Consider the following 19485-nt stretch of genomic DNA (forward strand, 5'->3'; position numbering starts at 1 on the left):
TGCATCCATCCATAGCCAGTTTTGATAATCATTTCTCCATTGCACCCCTCCACCCATGTTGCACCCGACACTTAGGATGTGGTTATATAGATGGTTAGTTGGTAGTTAAGGCAGTGGTTATCAAAATGTTGACAACTATCAATCAACCATATACTACTTGTCTCCCATGTACCACCATGAACCATAATGTGCCTCTTGACCACCATGTATCCCCTGCCAACTATGTATCACCATGTGCCTCTTGGCCACCATGTACCACTATATACCCCTTGAAATGAGCTTGAAATCAACGCTGCGTAATATGTTGGCGCTATATAAATATTGTTTACTATTATTATTATTAATAATAATAATAATAATAATAATAATTGGGATTCAAACAAAGGTCAATAATGTGAGAGTAATTTAGATAGGTGGTTGACCGGTTGACCGGCGTCCATCCATGGCCAACTGGGGCATATTTTTACCGTGCAGGCTGATAAAAGTAGGTGTAAACCCTTACAGGATGACATCTAATTTGATCTCATACACAGCCATTTTTTTAATTATTTTGCTTCTAAAAGCTGGTGATCTCCTCCAGAATTTTTGGCCACTTCCTTTCTATCTGCACTCACTGCATCTGCATTTCCTTGGTCTGGCTTGCTGATGGTGGCCCATGTCTCTATGTAAAAGCTCATTTGATATTCTATTGATTGCATTTTGTTTTAGTAGCACACTACAAGGAGCAGGCAACAAGTCTGGGCAATAAAAGCCTAGCAGTGACTGGAAAACAAAGCTCCAATACTCCAAAGCATTACCCTTTAATTGAGAATCCATACAGGAGATGTGAATGGGGGTAACACTGATCAGGAAATAAAGAAAAATCTACCTATGCCTGGTAACAACATTTCCTCTACACATCCTTAACACAAGCTTTTCATCCAGCCAGAAGTATCAATATCTCAGTTTAAATTTTAATCCACTTATTTCATTAATCCCAACTAAAAAATAGCCTTCTAAAGAGGCCCTGCAATGCATTTATCTGCAAATTGGATTAAGCACTGGAAAACAAAAGCAACAATTGTTTCCAAAATATTTTTCCAACTGCTAAAATGGATTCTGAAAAACAAAGTTAAATGTGCATTAGGTGGGGTGTGACTGGCTTCATTCACATTCAGATCCTCTTCCTCAGCATTTACCTGCATTTACATTACTGAAGCATGGGTATGCGTTGTTCCTGAGGGCATGGGGTCAATAGAATGTATATCTAGGTAAGACTTTTTTTTTTTTTTTGGATTTGGGTAGAGTAAGGAAGGGTTAAAGCCAAGGTGGCATTTTTAGAGCTGCCTAGGTATTCTTTGGGGAGCAATTGCACTAAAGGGGAGGGTAATCCAACATTTTATACGTGTATCACTTTAAGAAATGGTGCTTATTTGTTGAAAGGAATGTATTGTGATATAGTCAGACACCTTTAAAAAAATAGAACCCATTGGGTTGGGGTTTTATGAAAAGGGGATTCAGGGTTCCGTAGAACCTTAGGATTCCTCTAGAGATTGCTGGGAATTCCATGAGAAATGAGCAATTGGTGCCTCTCAGGTCAGTTTAACAGATAAAAATGATCTTTTTGGCTATCTGTAAGGATGGCCAGCAATTTGGGAGGCATACCACCAGGATAATACACTGTGAGCTTTGAATATAGTAATTATAGTAGAGGTTCCCCAAGACCTGAAAGTTTCTTGAAATGGTTCCCCCTTGTTAAAAACGTTGATAAAGTTTAACTATATCCAAAATCCAAACTAGCTTGTAAAATGAATGACAAACAAATACAAGAGACTTTAAAAACCAATATACATCGTTTCTACATTTCCAACTAAATTTTTGATATATTGTCAGAGAATATAAATTGTTGAATCCAATGATGAAACAATAAATTTTGTGTTTGATTGAACTAAACAATTGGTCAGAGACGACACATTTCACAGTACAACATCTGCTTCTTCAGACCTGATCGTAAACGACCTAATACGTTGCATAAAACATAAATAAAGCAAAAGACTAAAAAAAAACAAAAAAAAACATTACCACTGATTGGATGTAGCATGGTGAATGATTCAATCCGCCAAACACAATGTTAGTTAAACACGTAAGTAATGACAATTTCTCACAATAAGGATAACAACTACAGCAATGCAAATATGACCTCCGAAAAGGGTGGAGAAAACAGAAGCCACTATGTAGTATCAAAATAATAATAATAGAAATAAAAAGGGGAGGATTAAGTGGAAAAGAACGTAGAAAACGTGGGGGGGGGGGAGAAAACTTAGGAAATGGGGAAAAACTGTAGTGATTGTAGAGGCTAATGTAGACAAAGAGATAAGTAAGTATGAACTGTCTGTCTGTAGGTTGGCTGGCAGTACTATAAACATGTTTGTTCATCTTGAGTTTATGGCTCTGATATAAAGACTGGATAGGAATCCACCAACAGACACCTCTAATAATCAAGAAGAACACAATAGCAAATCTTCCAGCCATTGTTACCCCCCAGGTTCTGTTGGCTGGGGCTGCCAGGCACATAATCACTGTCTGGAATATAGACAGATCAGACTAATTTCCTGACATCTTATCTATGAAATAGCAATGCCCCAGGGCCAGGGGACAAGAATTAATTGCCACCCCTATTGCAATCGAAAACCAAGCACCCACATTGTTATAAATCAAGCTGATTTCAAGGTCTATGAATTACTAAGCAAGGTGAGAAAGCTTCTAAAAAATGCTGATGCTTCCGGAATATAATGGAGTTTATTGACTCACACTGCCCCCCCCTTACACCATAGTCATATTGTTATCATAAAACCATATGCAGATTGACTATGACATTGTCCTCCCTTCAATTACAACTGCCAAGTCATTGTATTAATTGACCTGACATGAAAATCGTGTCTTATACATGAATGAGCACGGGAAACACATGATTACTCATGCCTGCTGTCACTATATATAATTATGATGATTTCAGATGTTATATAGACAGGAATGTGGCATTATCATATACCTGAACATATATAACTGCACCATTACCTACATGTAATTCATAAAAATTGGATTATTGATGATTGTATCCTTTAATATTTTATATAGTAGATTGTTTTGTATCACTCTTCAGGAATAAAGAATCTGTAAAGTGCTTAGTGGATATGTCCACAACAAGCAATCAGAAATCATCAAATGGAGGTCTATTTATAAAGCAATTAATATAATATTCACTGAAACATTCCCTGGCGGAAGATCATCCAGGTCCATGTGTTTCAATAGCAGTAATTAATTTTCTGTTAGGGAATGTTTCAGAAAATGTCAAATTCACTGCTTCATAAATAGACCCTATGGATGGCTGCACTTTCCAAATAGTCATTGACATTTACCTTGCCTAAAGCTGGGTACACACATGCAATAATTGTCATTGGAAAGGATCTTTCACGATCCTTTCCAACGACTAACAACGGCATGATGCATGAATGAGACTTGTACATACAGCACCGTTCTGCTCTATGGAGAGGGAAGGGGGAGAACGGCGGAGCGGCACCCCACTGCCCTCTCTCCCCTTCACTTTCATTATGATCGTTCCTCGTCCATTGTCTGTGGATCCGCCAGGACAGTCGTTCAGACGATGGACAATGAGCACTGTACACACGCAAGATTCTTGACCAATATCAGCCCTGAACCGAATATCGGACGAGAACCATTGCACATGTGTACGTAACCTTATTGTCCACTGTTTCTCCTTTTTTAAATATGAAATGAAATGACTGAAATGATCAATTTTTACTGATCATATATAAAAGGGTGGTTTAAAATGTCTTTCCTAAATGGAATAGCAGGTTGACATCTCCGAACGCCCCAATATTTGGCCGCTTTCAGATTGGAATCCTTGGCATATGGTGGGGTCAATAAATTGGGCACTGTTACTTTTTATCTTTTTGTAATTGTAGTGCTCAGTAAACTTTGGGAGAGAGGATTAAGAATACAGGATATCCAAAAAGAAGTCAGCACTGGTTTATACTCATAGCTGGGTAAACCTCAATTCCCAAACCTCAACGTAGCACAGGTTGGTTTTGCCCTTCTCTGGTTTCTTGGTAGTCTTTAGAGATAAGCGAGCGAGATTTTTAAACTCATTCTCGCAGCGATTTCTGACGTTCTAGCTTACCGAAATTGTAAGCGAGAATGGCCCGTGTAAATTCACCAAGGCTGCATTCATTTGCTCAAGCGTCATCAGGATTTTCCTTTCCTCAGCCATTCAGGGAGCACTAGAGGTTTTAAATGGGGGGACTAACCTATAGTGCCCGGGGATCGCACACAGGAGAATTCCTAGGGCTGCATGAACGAATGTAGCCCTGGGAATTCACCTGTAATGATTTCATGGAACTTCCGATGGGTCTGCGAAACTGGTTCGCCGAAATTTCACGGACCCATCGGAAGTTCGAGTACATTTTCGCGAGAATGCCAGAGGCTCATCCCTAATAGTCTTAGAGGAGCAGCCACACTCAGTCCTATGACTCTGTAAGACCTTCTATGGTTTAAATCTTTGACTTTGTAAAAGTAATTCTTAGAGGAGGTTTCTTTTATTTGCAATGGACATTTTTTTCTGTGAACAGAGTAAGCTTTTTGAGCAGCAAAAAGCAGTAAAATGTCTAGCAGCAACGTCAACCAAGCTTTCCATGGACTCTCTCAACATAGAAGATGCTCCATCAAGGCAGACTCTGAAATATGGAGGTGTAGAAAACCAAAAATGTAGGTGCAAGTGGGGGACACTTGTGGCTAACATTCCCTAAAGAGTCATTACTATGGCATCATTAGAACTTAAAACTCTAGCCATCATAGCATGCTGCCCTGTTACACAACAATTGTCCTCTTCCAACACTTGAACCCCGATTTTTCCTGGAATGGGGACCTACAAAAATGTAGGTGCAAGTGGGGGACGCCTGTGGCTAACATCCCCTAAAATGTCATTCTAGCATCATTAGAACATAGAAAAACTCTACCCAATAAAACATGCTGCTCTGTTACATACAAATGTTCGATTCCAATACTTAAAACTCAATTTCTCTTTACGGGGGAGATGTAGGAAATGAAAAATGTAGGAGCAAGTGAGGGACAATAGCTAACTTTATTTACAACTTCATCAATATAGTATCATTAGAACATAAAAAATCTACCTATCAAAATGTGCTGTACTGGTACATAACTGTCTGCTTCCAACACTTGAACCCCAGTTTCTCTAGAACAGGAAGATGCAGGTAAACCAAAAAGGTAGCAGAAAGTGGGGACACTTGTGGCTTTTGTCCCCTTCCTAAAATGTCATCATTATTACACCATCACAAGATAAAAAATGACACCGATCATACCATGCTACACATAACACCATTGACCTTTGTTTGAATCCCAATTATTATTATTATTATTAATAAACAGGATTTATAAAGCGCCAACATATTACGCAGCGCTGTACATCCCAATTTCTGGAACCAAGAGATGTAGATACTGGAAATCTAGCAGTAAATGTATCTCCCCTTTGGCTGTTTGGCTCACAAATTGGATTCTCTGGAAGTAACTGGGGGTGGGGTTCATAGCAGCCCCCCAGATCAGAGATGGTGAATTGTATGGTAGCTTCTGCTTTTTGGTGCAGAAATAGTGAGCAGGTAGCAACATTTGACAGGGCAGCACTATATGATAGGTTTAGTTTGGTATCTTTTATCCTTCTGGGAAGAAAGGGGCAGAAGCTCCTGGCCTAGAGTGTAAATCTGGCCCTGTATGTGATCAGTGATTGCAGTGCACTACAAGTCCCAGCCTGACCCTATTCTCTTTGTATGTTATCAGTGATATTGGTGCACTACAGATCCTTGCATGCCCTCATCCTGATTGTATGTGATCTAAGATATCAATGCACTACAAGTCCCTGCATTTCCTCATCCTCAGTGTATGGGATCAGTGATCAAAGTTTCCAGCCTTCCTTCCATTCTCTTTGTATATTATCAGGGATATCAGAGCACTACAAGTCCCAGCTTGTCCCCATTCTCCTTGTATATGATCAGTGATATCAGAACTGTACACTACAAGTCCCAGCTTGCCCTATCTCCTTGTAAATGATCAGGGATATCAGAGCACTACAAGTTTCAGCTTGCCCCCATTCTCCTTGTATATGATCAGTGATATCGGGACTGTACACTACAAGTCCCAGCTTGCCCCCATTCTCCATGGATGTGATTATTGCTGGCCAGGCTCTGTAGGTGGCGCTGTGGAGTCGCTGTGTGGTTGCCCTGGCAGAGGGGGCGTGTCTGTGGGCGGTCCTCCATTCTCCCGTACAGTAAAGCGGAGGATCTCCCGGCAGTGTGAGAGGAGACCGGGCAGCACCGAGCACCGACATGGACCTGTTAGCATTGCTCTTTGTACTGGGGATCTGCAGCTCACTGGCTTCAGGGGTAAGACGAACTCCAGGGCCCCTGTGGCCCTTTATTCCAAGGGGGAGAAGGGGTGGAATGACTGCAGGCTGGGATATGGAGGGAAAGCTGACAATGAGGTGAGCTGAGCGCTACCTGTGCGGGAAGGAGGCTCCTCCATACTACACCACTGCTCATGTGTGCGCCATAACATTGTCTGCACCATCCATGTGCGGTCCTGATATCACTTCTCTCCAGGATTCTGTACGTCCATAGCAATCTCCATTATATATATTACATATCTTCTCTTATACATATATATCTGCCATTATACATATATTTTTTGGGCAGACAGCATTAATATGGATGGGGGGGTCGTAGTGTTGCAGCACTTTTTGGGGGTGCTGGAGTTATGGTACCCCTATGGGAAACCAATATTAAATATTCCAGGGTATTCTATGTTGCCTGGGTGGTCTGGTTCTTATTATTGGGGGTCATCAGCAAGTGTTAGTGAGTCATGCACCCCTCTCTCCCCTTCATCATTACTGGATGGCTATGTACTTTATCTTAGCATTCATTGAGGAACTGATACAATGTATAAGATGTCATGGCTGGAGATGGAGGTGCCCTAATTGGATTATGGAGGTGCTCTGGTTGGAGCATGTAGGTACCCCATGTTTGGGGCATGTGGCGGGCCTTGGTTGGATCATGGGGTATGTAGGTTGCTCTGGTTGGATTTTGTAGGTGCCCTCGGTTGGATCATGGGGCATGTAGGTTGCTCTGGTTGGATCATGGGGCATGATGTAGGCTTCTCCTATTAATGACTTCATACTGTTGCAGCTTGCACACTCCTTACATTACACCTTGTGTGCCATTGATCAGCTCCACACTCACCTACTGAACAATTAAAACCTCTTTAAGTGTCTTTTGTCATGCGCTCCCCTTCCTTCAAGTTCTTCAATCTGGCCGTTCAGTCCTCAATTTCCAAGTGACCCCCCAACAAAAGACCATCTTGGTGTCAGCAGACGCTGCATTATGTCTGGGCACCTCCTGGGGGGTGAATGTTTTTGCATACTCACTAATCACCCCTCTGCTTTTGGTATTTTTATGTTACCCTTTAGTAGGTTTGCATTGTATCGCTGGATGTTAAGGTTGGATATTTTCATGCTGATCCAGCTGTGCTTTGTGTGTGGCTGCCATTACAATTCACATGAAGGGTCACCTGTAAATGTCCTGAATTTGGGTTTCTTTTTTGTTTTTCGGCCATGACTTTATGGTGTCTAAGTGCTCAATCCTTGCAGTGCGGGTGGCTTTAGGCTGGCTGGACCATTCAATTGTTTCATGGACTTGACCATCAATCGATTATTCATTTCTCAATACTTTGGATGTTGTACAAGTTTTTGAGACCTCTTGGAGCATGTGCTGGTGTATGTTCATCACCTGAGAAATGTGTTGAGATACAATAAACTATCATTGTGCATTGATTGTGGGATTATGGTCAACATTTTACATAGTCAATAGAACTGGAAAGTCAGAATAAAGCTGATTTACATATGGCCAGCTTCTTTGTGGTTTGTGAAAGCTTTCTGGAGTTGCCCAGTGGTTGTATGAAGTCTCACCCCCCGACTTGGTGAAAGATCCTTGCAGCTGGTGACTGAGCAATTGTTATAGAAATGCATGCACTTGCTTACAGGTTTCTAGCTGCTATTGGGATATTGTGTGAAGGAGGATTTCATTGATGGCGGGCATACTTTTTTCAGCTGGGTGGTCTTGTTCCAATGCCAGCTATAGTCAGCAGGCAGTTTTAAGCAAATGGCATTTTCCTGAGGTCAATGTCTGCATAGTGCTTGTGAATCCTTATGGGTAAAGGATCATAAGATGTTCTTCTAGCTGTCAAATGTGACATTAGATTGTAAGCTCTTTGGACAGGTCCTGTCATGAGCATTCCCTCTACTTTATACATGCAGAAATAGAATTAATAGTCCTAAAAAGCTGCTGAATGTCATTTTGTGTGATTGCATTGACAGCCTGGCTCCTGGGAGGTGTCCAGCTCTGCTTGAAGTGTGCATTGTGTTCTCTAGAAGTGAATGCTTGGAGCAGAGAGGCTGTGGGTTAGCTTGGAGCACGTGCTGACTACTTTGTGTAAGCAATTACAGCACCGTCTTTCCTCTCTGGTAAATGTCTTGCTGCTGCTTTGTGCGCCTGGATAACTTTAGATGGGACTCTAGATAATTACATTGGTGTGGATAACCCAATTACTGATCCAATTAGACCACAGCTGATCTCCGGCTGGTCTGGGCTCCTTTCTGTACTGGTTTATGTCATTGGCACTTTAATATGGCGTTTATTTCCCTCAGATGTGTTGTTAGACATGGATTTGTTAGCTCTTTTTTTGTGAGGTCATTGCATAGCAAGAACTGCAGTCAGGCCAACTAACACACTTTTATTGGACTTTTTTCTTTATCCTTGTGATGACCGGCATCACTCAACCCATTAGCCCTGAGCCAAGGTTGTCCCAGACTCACCCTAGCCTCTCGCACCCTTCAGCGCTGCTATACATTACAAAAATAGTCAGATATATTTTCCTGATTGTTGTGGTCTTTATTTTGCATGTTGATTGTGCGCAGTTCTGTTGTCCTGCCCTCCCTAAAGGATGGGCACTGACCATACATTGGAATCTCCATGGATTTGCATTGGTGTGGGCACATGTGGATATGTTGGTGACTTCTTGTTGCACATCTGTGCTCTTTCTTGGGTTATGTTAATTGAAAGCCTTTGATAAAACGGAATGTACCAGGAACCTTCAGATTGATCTGCTTTCCTTTTTATGGATGTACAGCCGTTTTATTCTCCCATTGTAGGAGACTATAGCTCTATCTTGGTAAGCCTAATTTAGGGTTCCCTAACTTTGCAAGACCCACCAACCCTCCTTTTTTTTAGGTTCGTCCAATGACTTCAATCCTTCTTGTATATATTCATATGGGCCCCTGTTTGTGGAATAAAAGTGTGCACACACATGCTTTCATCCATTTTTTTGAAGCCTTTAAAGGATATTTGTGCTTGCACCCCCAAAGTGCATCAATAAATTAACTTGGACCCCTTACCTAGAATGTCCAGATGTAGAGATCTGACTCCTGATGCCAAGTACCTTTCGAATTCATGCTGGTTGGTTGTAAATGATAGTGATGCCATTGCCTGTAGACATAAGGTTCACATGGCCGGGTGTGGGGCAGTGATAATTCTATAGCTAGAGTGCTAAGCAGGATTCCAACCTCTGGCTACCAGAAGCTTTGGGTGTCTGGGTAAACAGGAGATGGCATCTATGTTTCATGGTGGCCAGGTTTCTAGATCTGGGCATGCTAGGTAGGCGGTCCAGTTTGTTTATTTGGTGCATGGAGCAAGCAAATGAATAACTAGACTTTAATGTGCAAGTACAGGTATTCTTTAAAGCAATAGTCAGCTCCAGTATGGGGAGGTTAAACCTAGATTTTATGGCATGGTTGATGGTCACATTAAAAAGCATGGTAGAATTTTTTTTTTTACAAGCCTCATGTAATTCTGAAACTTGTGTCTATAGTATTATGCTGTTATACCACACCATCCCTCTGTACCCCATTCATAACTATTGCACGTAATGATGCAATATTTGAATGTCATAGTTGATGGGTTCAGGTACACAAAGGGCCCTTGTTACACACCCCAAAACCCAATGGAGTGTGTGGAAAATGCTAACCCTTCTTAAACACCAAAAACTGGAACCAAATGGTTAATATCTGTGTAAGGATTACATGCGGCATTCTTATTTGATCACTTTCCAGGAAGTCCAAGGGCCCTGGATGGCTTCCATCAAGTGTTGCATTACCCTGTCTGTTACCTGTCTGCCTCTTCCTCTATAAATCTGATCAGGTGTCACCTGGCTAAAGGTTTACCGAATATTAAGGTTCTAGTTGTAGGATCATGCAACAGACAGCCATAAACTTAGATTAGGCCTTCCTACCTGACCTTAAGGTGAGTGTAAAGGTGGCTGTCTGAAACTTCTACCAACTTTTTAATTATTCCTAAAAGTATTGGCTGCCTATTGCCCTCTCCATGACCCGTGCAGAAGTCCACCTTAAACATGACTTTCCATGTTCAGTGGACAACCAGCTATGGATATCTAAAGTAACTCTTCAGTGGGGTTCCTGATTGCAATTTCAAAGAGCATTCTGAATTGCTCTTCTGCAAGCATGACTGCCATAGTCTTGGAGCATTTACTGAGAATACCTGAAGATTTTCCTCTAGGTAACCTGAGACCATAATTCCACCACCAGGAGAGATTTGTACAGTAAAGCTGGTTAGTGACAGAAGGGATCTAATTACCCGTATCGTCTTTGCGCTCTGCTTCTTCTCATCCAAATATATAAAGCGGATCAGACAGGAAGTGGTGAGTGCAGGGTGCTGGTGATGTAGCCAACAATAGGATGTAATGGTGGCATGCAGGACCACGCAGCCGGCGCTCACCTTTCGCCTTTTGTTCGGCAGGATGTTTGCTCTGATTACAAGGCATGGCATAAGTCCTGTTTGCACATCACCTGAACGCAATATGCAGAGCCAGCCTGGAGGATAAAGACTGAACCAAGTATAACATTCCCTGTTGGTATAAAACACAAGTGCTGTATTGACGTTGGGCCTGTAGAGCTTTAACACTTTCCAATAACATGTTTGCTTCATACCGAAGCTCAGTCAGTGCCGATATGTTGCATGACATCAGCAAAACCTGTAAACTAAAATGTATAGGAAAAGTTCAAAAAAGACTCCCAACCTATCAAATGCAGAAAACAAGTATTTGCCTACTTGCAATGTTGTATTTTTTCCATGAATAAATTTAATTCACCTGCAATGTTCCTTTGAACCTTACGGATTATTTAAATTGACCAGGAAGAGCATTTCCCCGGCACAGCATGCTCTATTTTGCATATCCTCTTTTGGGAGTATATACTTACTGACTTTGCTGGTCCAGCTCCTCCACCCCTCACCTGTCTACATATCACTTGTATGTAGCTGCTGGGGAAGGAACAAAGGGGATAACTAGAGTAATGGCATGGCGTCTGCTAATTTACCATTTAAAATGGCAGTGAACAATATCTCAGGTTTTTAAATGTCCACGCAAGAATAATCCTAAAAGTTATTATATGTGCATATGGTCTTCTGGGAAGATTTTGTTGAGTTGAATGTGGTGACAAAAATCTTTTCAAAGGGACAAGTGTCTTGCTGCCCTGCCACAGCATTCCTGGGGTCCCTGCAAATATTTGCATTTTCCGTGTTCTGTACTTCCCAGTGAACATCTGAACACCTTTCCTTCCGGAATAAATAAAAATTGGGAAGTGGGGCTTTCTTTTAAAGAGGCCACACTATGCCAAGGAAGCCATATGGGGGTCAGCAGAGAGGAATGGGGCTTTTTAAGGATGATGGGGTAGAGCAATGGGGAGCACAAAAGAGTAACCCAATGCAAAAAGGTGAATGTGTGCCTTTCCCCCTTCCCTCAAAGGCAACAAATGTAGTCTGATCTGAAAGGTTTGGCTTTCAAAAAATAACAATATGAATGTACTTAAGAAATAGTTTTAAGGGAAAATGTCTGAAAATGGGATATTCCAACATACAAATAGGTATGTACTATCCTTATTACAGAATTGTGTATAACAGTTATATCAATTTGGTGTGGCCCCTAAAATTACATAGAGAAAACCCATTTAGGACTGTCTTGTGCTTGTCATAGAACGTTCTTCATGCATAAGTGGCTTTAATTCCCAATCATTGCCCGAGATCATTCTTTTCTGTGTGGGGAACCTCCCTGTGCCTCTCCCTGAAGTCCCTGATGTGATTATGTATAACCTGGATTGCATGCAGGGTGTGAGGTTAGTGATTCACTTAGGGAACACGTAATGTGTTGGACCAGGTGAAACTTTCCCATGCGTGATAAGATTGTGATATTGTCTGCCCTCAGGCTCTATCTCCAGTTGTGTTCTGTCTACGCTGAGTCCATTCACTGCTAGATAAAACAAACTTGATCTGTATAGTATTGGTCAGTCACTGCACACTTTATATTTTTTTTTTTTTTGGATCGCAGGGCATTCTTTGACTGGCCAAGGAGCGAGCAGGTGAAAACAGTAGCATGTGGTACTTGTTGGTGGCAGGGCTGTGTAGTCTGAGTTTGGAACAACTAATGTCTACCTGCAGTCAGACTGCAAAAAATGTACCGATTCCAACTCCTCATCCCTGGTTAATTGATGTCAGTGGTGTTATTCCTATTACATAAAGTTACATTAAAAGATGGTAAAAGTAAAACATGCTATGGTTAAAAAAAAAAAAATATGGTCACCACTGATTGGTTGTGGTGCAATTGCAAAGTATGGTTGATGTAGGGACATTAGATTGTGAGCTCCTTTGAGGCACAGTTAGTGACATGACTATGGACTTTGTACAGCACTGCGTAATATGATGGCGCTATATAAATACTGTGTAATAATGTTTATATGGGCTGCTGAGCCTATTTTGTTCTTTGGTGGTTAGAGAGGGAGGATCACAAGCACCCGGTCAGCTTCTCTCTAATAAACCTTTGCCTGCTAATGGCATCTATTGCTTGACCGTCCTGAGCGGATCACCTACAACACCATATAGAACTTTACTATTAAGGCAATGCAGTAGTCTGTAGTAACCAATCAGAATCTCACTCCTTTAACCTAATTTCAAATTAGATGTAGTGGATGCCACACTTTCCTCTCCAACTTCTGATAATCTTTAATAAATCAGTCCAGTGGATTTGCCCACAATGGGGCATTGGGGTATTTGGCACAGATGTTATGATGCATGTTGGTGGCCTCCAGCACTATGTCCAGATGTAATAATATTCTGTCAGTGGAACACCGAGCATTCTTGTGCCATCTTTCAGGAAAATATTTCCTTATAATTTTGCCTTTTCTGCATTTTATAAGAAAATGAAAAAGTTGTGGACCGATTTGTGCAACAACAAAAAATTTTTTCAGAAAGTCCCTTTAAGTCCTGTCATGATTCCACTAAAAGGAATCACTTTTACATATAGATACTACTGTATCATGGTGAAAAAGTAGGAAGTGCATTCTGTGAAATAATACATTTAAGTGAAATAAGGAAGTAATGTATGTGAAGCTGTGTGCATCAGCATATGGCAAGAACATTCTTGGGGGGTCAGCACATATTAGTGTAACTGTCCGTGATTTTCTTCTTGTTCCCCTGCCAAGTCAGCTTCTTGTGACAACAAAACTGTACTGCTCTTGTATTAGGAGTAGAGTTGTCGCTCTTGTGTAGGCTGTGCCTGCTTGCACTATGGTGGGATAAAAAATGTTGCCAGTATTGTGGCCTAGCATTGTTAATTCATAAGCATGAAGCTTGTCAATTGGCACCTGGCCTAGTTCTGCCAACTTTCTAAATTGACAGCGCTGCCTCAGTGGCCGAAACCCTCCCACTATGAGCTGCAGTGTCTGGAAGGGGGAGGATAGTTTGTCTCAGGTCAAAGTAAATGTTCTTTGAGACATGTGCATCATATTGACTGGGTCCTTGCAAGGGCGAGGGGAAGGTGGGCTGGATTTAAACAAGGTAAGTTCAGTTTTAAGCTTGCTGCTGTGGATTTGTTTGTCTTATGGATAATAATGATGGTAGTAATGTCTACTTTCCTATCAGACACTGGTCACCATTCCTGAGATCCTGCTACTTAAATGTGTTTAGCAGAGTTGCATGCTGTCTTTGCTTCTCAACAACATCTCCAGGCAGACTGCACCCTGAAAAGAATAAGTGCAGCCCAAAATCCTATCCATTCTTTATACTTGGGCCACCTAGCACCAGTCCACGGGAGCCACATTTAGGCCGAGGTTTAAATATTCAAATGTTTTTTGACTCTTGGTAAGCTGTACAAACTAAATCTTCTGTCAATGATTAAAATTGTGTTCATCAGTTATCCGGTTGTTGTTTACCAATGACAGTGTGCCTTGAAAAGTGATCTGTCTGGTGGTGTCCTCACCTGGTGTTCTGTGTAAACACATCCATGTCCCTGGTTCAGTATTGTTTACACATCAGATAAGGTTTCTTGTGTTGGATGGATAGGGGGCCTCCTGGCTTACAGGCTCTTCACCTGTCTTGGTGTATTACTCCAAAATGTTTTACTATCCAGATTATACAATTTAGGGTGTCTATTGGGTTAATTTATTTTGATAGTAGGAGAGCATTATAACTCCTTGTCAGGTTGTACTGTTATCAAGGACCTCTGTTCAAAATCCGCCCCTACCTGTCCCCAGAGACCACCAAACTCCTTGTACACGCTCTGATCATCTCTCGTCTGGACTATTGTAACCTCCTCCTCTCTGGTATTCCACTAACCCGACTCTCTTCCCTACAATTTTTATTAAGGCTGCAGCCAGACTTAACCAATCTTCTGCTGCATCTCTTTGTAATTCTCTTCATTGGCTTCCATTTCACCTTAGAATCAAATTCAAGCTCCTGTGCTTTGCCTTTAAATCCCTCCACACTTCTTGTCCCACTTACATTTCTGACTTGGTAATAAAATACCCCAGCCGCTCTCTTTGCTCCTCCAATGACCTACTAATGACTTCCTCACTCATAACCTCATCACACGCACTAGAGCTGCCCCAACTCTCTAGAATGGTCTTCCTTGTCCTATTCCACTTGCTCCTTCTTTCTGCACAATTAAAAAAGCACTCAAAACCCATTTTTTTCAAACTTGCCTACCCATCTTGTTCTGTCTTTTGAAACCCTCACTACTTCCTACCATTACATATCTCCCCTCCATTGTGTGTTACTTCCCCCACCTACTAGATTGTAAGCTCTTTGGGGCAGGGTCCTCTCCTCCTGTGTCACTGTCTGTATTTGTCTGTCATTTGCAACCCCTATTTGATGTACAGCGCTGCGTAATATGTTGGCGCTATATAAATCCTGTTTAATAATAATCAAGGACCTTTGTTGGAAAGCTTTCCCATCTGATGAGGGTTCCAGCATTCCTCTACTTGGAGGTAAAACCCCTCTTGTGATAACAAATCTGCAAGGTAATCATTTTATATAAATACCCACTTTTATGTAATTTCCTGATGGAGTATGCAGAATTTATATTAGATTTCATCTCCACTGCAAACCTCAGAAGTGCCAGTCAGGAACTTGAGGTTTGTGGCTTGGATGGTGGCCATGATTATACGTGCGCTGCTCAACCATGCACATGTGTGTCCCCTAATTATTTCCAGGAACAGGGATTCACCCACTCTACCCCCAATCCATACAAATAAGTTTTCCCTTTAAATACCCTTACTCTTATCCATATACCTGTAGACTTGTTAGGAAGCTTCTTGGCTCTGAGTGTTTTTTTTTATCAGCATATTTGGCTGTCCACAAGAACGACCAGATATGGGTAATTCAGGAAGGTGCAGACCACTTGTATAGTGCAAAGGTCAATGGAGCCATTCAATTCAGTTGTCTGTTTAAACAGGGAAAGCAGGAAAGTTTGGCAGCAGCCTTGGTACATGGAGGAGATGTAAAGTAAACCAAAATTGACTAGTAATGCTATTTTTCCTGTGCAGGGTTTTCAGGATGGATTCTGTTTTGGCACCTTGTATCAACAAACATTTGCCCCCGCACAGAAACAACTGGTTCTGCTCTTGTGTGGTGATCCCTTCTGGAAATCCTGACTCTAGGCTCCTGTAGAGGTTAATATGTTGGGTTTTGCCAGCTTTCTGCTCTATTGCTTGCTGCAGCATATTTCTGTATCTGTAAATGCCATTGCAACATTGGGGGAGGAATAGCTGGTAATTCACCTTAATTACAAGAGGTAATCCTTGGTGTGCAATTGGCCTGCATAGATTTCGTTCTTTATCATGTAAGCCGGGTATACTGTGGGGTCTCTGGCTGTTCACCTTGCGCTATAGACTTTATTCATAGCATGGGTTGTATCTCGCAGAAACGTAAGAATAGATTGAGACCTGATGTTCCAGAACCGGCTGCACAACTCTGAGGGTGCTTTATAACTTCTGAAAACTAGTAAAAATAAACCTTTTATCTGTTAGATGGTAAACACATTTGTTGTTGGTGCACCTTCAGGTTATTTCTATTTTGCTGTGTAAGAAAATATGAATAAACTGCTTTACAAATACCTGCCATACCACTTTCATATATACCCTGGAAAAAAAATGACAGAGAACTATGAAATGAACTCTAGAAATGTATTTTCATTCTTTAGTGTGAAGTTGTTTTGGTTCCAAGATGGCGGTGTGGCCATCTTAACACGTTTGTGTGTTGTATTTTTTTTATGTGCTCATTCCCTGGCCAGGAGCTAGAGGTATCAGACATGAATTATGGTGGGTTCGTACCAATATGAGCAGTACTGTTGTGTTAGGATGTCACAGTGGAACCCTTCAGGCGTTGTTTGGATGAAAATGTTTGCTCTTCTACACTCCCCGTAGTTTGGCTTATTCTATACGGACATGTCTTTCTACACCGGGTTTGCTGTGCTTTTATGCTCTGTTGAGGTTTACATTTTCCAGTTTGTTTAGTGTGAAAAAACCATTTACATAGAGAGTCAGTGAATCGTTCAGCCGCTTGCTCAGTTCTCTAGCAGATTAAAGAAGGTGCCTACCATTTGGGTGTATTGTTTGCCTTTTGCTCTATCTCAAACCTTTTAAAGAGAAACCAATTAACAGTTTTTATATTGTGTGATGGTTTGTTCATTCACTGAAAAAATTCCCACATATCTTGGGCTAATGGAACAAGAAGGCGTTGTTTACCTGAGATTATTCAGCGATGGTGACCTAGTTACATCAGCAAGTGCAGACATGACTGTATAGGATGATGGCTCGCAAATCTTTGTTCAAATGTGGCTCTGGAGTGCTGACATAAGGTTTTATGTAGGTGCAGCCTGAGATTTCTTATTTTTAACCCATGTAGTCTTCATGTTCTTTGATATCACTGGAGTTTCTTTTATTTCATGGTGGGGTGCAGACATTGTTCATGGATGGAACTGTGTCCTGGTAATGATGTGTGAGCAAATTTTATGGAGCCAAGCCTTTATTTTGACACCCCCACCAAGGACAGTAGAATTAAGGTTAAATTTTCTTAAAGATTCACCTTTTGCATCCAATAAACAATTAAAAGAAAAAAAAGATTTCTTTATAACGTGACTAAAAGGGTCAGAACTGAGGATGATGACGTTAGTAATAAACCCAATACTCGAAAAACAAAACTGGCCTATACGCATCCCTAACTTTGTAGCTTAATCCAAATGAGCCCCCTCCTTCCCAACACTAAAACTTGGGTATTTACTTACTTTTTATATGACACGGTTAATTTCACTGCCATTCCCAAGAGTCTAACAGATCCATTCTCCTACTGTTTTGTCAATATGCAGGAATTAGGAAGAGGTACCTCGGAGATGCTTGGTGTGCATGGCACAGAAAACCACACAATAAGTGTTCATTTGCTGGGTTTGCACTGCCTTTTGTGAATTAATGTGTGTGTGTGTGTGTGTGTGTGTGTGTGTGTGTTTTTTTTTTTTTTTTAAGTAGGTCTATAATAATGCAAAAAAAACTTGCTTGGTGGACTTATTTTCTTGCTTTAATATTGGCCCAGAATGAGTATGAAGCTCAGGTGTGCAGCTAATCGTAGCACAACAGCTATCTGCATGCTTGTTTTAGCTGAACCTAGACCACAAAACCAAAAAGATCAGAGTTGTATTCTCCTGCTGACACTCTATAGGATGAGTTCAGCTTATATCACACTAGTGGTACATTTGATCTGTCTCCATATATTTGGTATTTATGTAGCTAGAGGCGGACAGTACTTTCATGATATATATATGTACGGTACTTTCATGATAAATAAATATTTATCTTGGTTTAGGTAGTTCATAGTATGAAGCGGAAGTGTTCTGGAAAGTTTGGAAAGTTGTGCATTTCATGGAAAAGTGTCAATATTATGCAGGAGTCCGGCTCAGTAAAGGTAAAAGATACTGCAGGGGGCATCGGAGACGGCTTCCAGGATTATGTGGATGGGGGAGTAGTCTAAGGTATTTTTGTTTTTTATGAATTGTTTTTTTTTTTTTCTATAGCCCTGTATAGTGTAAAGTAAATACACTGTACCTATACAAGAAGAAACATACCTCAGGTTTTTTTTACTCTGAACAGTAACTGAAGCAGGAGCTACCGTTTCCATCCCCGCCTCTACATGCTGTAATTTATGCTAGGAATTTTGGCTTGGCATATATTTAGCTAGGTTTCTAATAATCATTTACAGTTTGGAAAAAAGTATTTGTATTACCTATTAATAAAAGAATTTAGTCTCTGTACCAATTCTAACTTCCTGGATGGGGGTGTAGTAATTATACTAAAAAAGATAAGCTTGTAAAGTGACACCCTCAGGTGTTAGAGCTTTGAAGTATGGTAACCTAACCATTTTGTGACTCATGATTCTACCTGGCTAGACACATTGCTTTTACTGTAAACCAGTGGCAAAAATCACTGGGGCTGCCATTGTGGACCACCATCTGAAGTCACCATTACAAAGAGTTTAAAGGTTTTATTGTGACAGAAGACTCTGTATGCCTCTTTTGGTGTTATCTTCTTCAATGTTCTCTGTGTACAGAGCTCAGGGACATGCTATGTCTCTTTATTGACACCATTGTGGGGCAGGAACTTCTGTTCCCATGCGTGGGGGTTGCCTTGGCATAGTCAATCAAGAGACAGAAAACTTGGAACCTACAAGTAGAGTGCAGTTCTGTAAGAGATCTTTTTCACAGAAAATTAGTCTAATGTGCAAATAATCTGCACACTAACAAAATCTTCCTAAACTTAAAATGCAAAACAGACAAACTTGCTTGCCTGTTTGCAGTCATTTTCAGGAGGTTTATGGAGCTGCGTATGCTCCGCTCTGTGTACATTCCCAGCATGTGTTTGTGCCAGACTGCCGTAACTCCCTGGACGCACATGTGCATTGTTCTAGTATGGCTTTTTATGACCCTCGACACTAAAGAAGATTGGTTCAAGATGCCAGCAAGGGGAGTTTGGTTCTG

The 19485-nt window shown here is 41.1% G+C and overlaps 1 protein-coding gene across 1 annotated transcript in view; it reads left to right on the forward strand.

Annotated features, from left to right (window-relative positions):
* Window positions 1–6339: 6339 nt before the first annotated feature.
* The window catches only part of SDC1 (syndecan 1), a 32582-nt gene continuing 19436 nt past the window's right edge, over window positions 6340–19485 (forward strand). The window contains exon 1 of the mRNA XM_072407496.1: window positions 6340–6452. Coding sequence (XP_072263597.1) covers window positions 6396–6452 — 57 coding nt within the window. The 5' untranslated portion in view covers window positions 6340–6395. The remainder of the gene's footprint in view (window positions 6453–19485) is intronic.

Source organism: Pyxicephalus adspersus, chromosome 4 (assembly GCF_032062135.1).
Source record: "Pyxicephalus adspersus chromosome 4, UCB_Pads_2.0, whole genome shotgun sequence".
NCBI classification, from domain to species: Eukaryota; Metazoa; Chordata; class Amphibia; order Anura; family Pyxicephalidae; genus Pyxicephalus; species Pyxicephalus adspersus.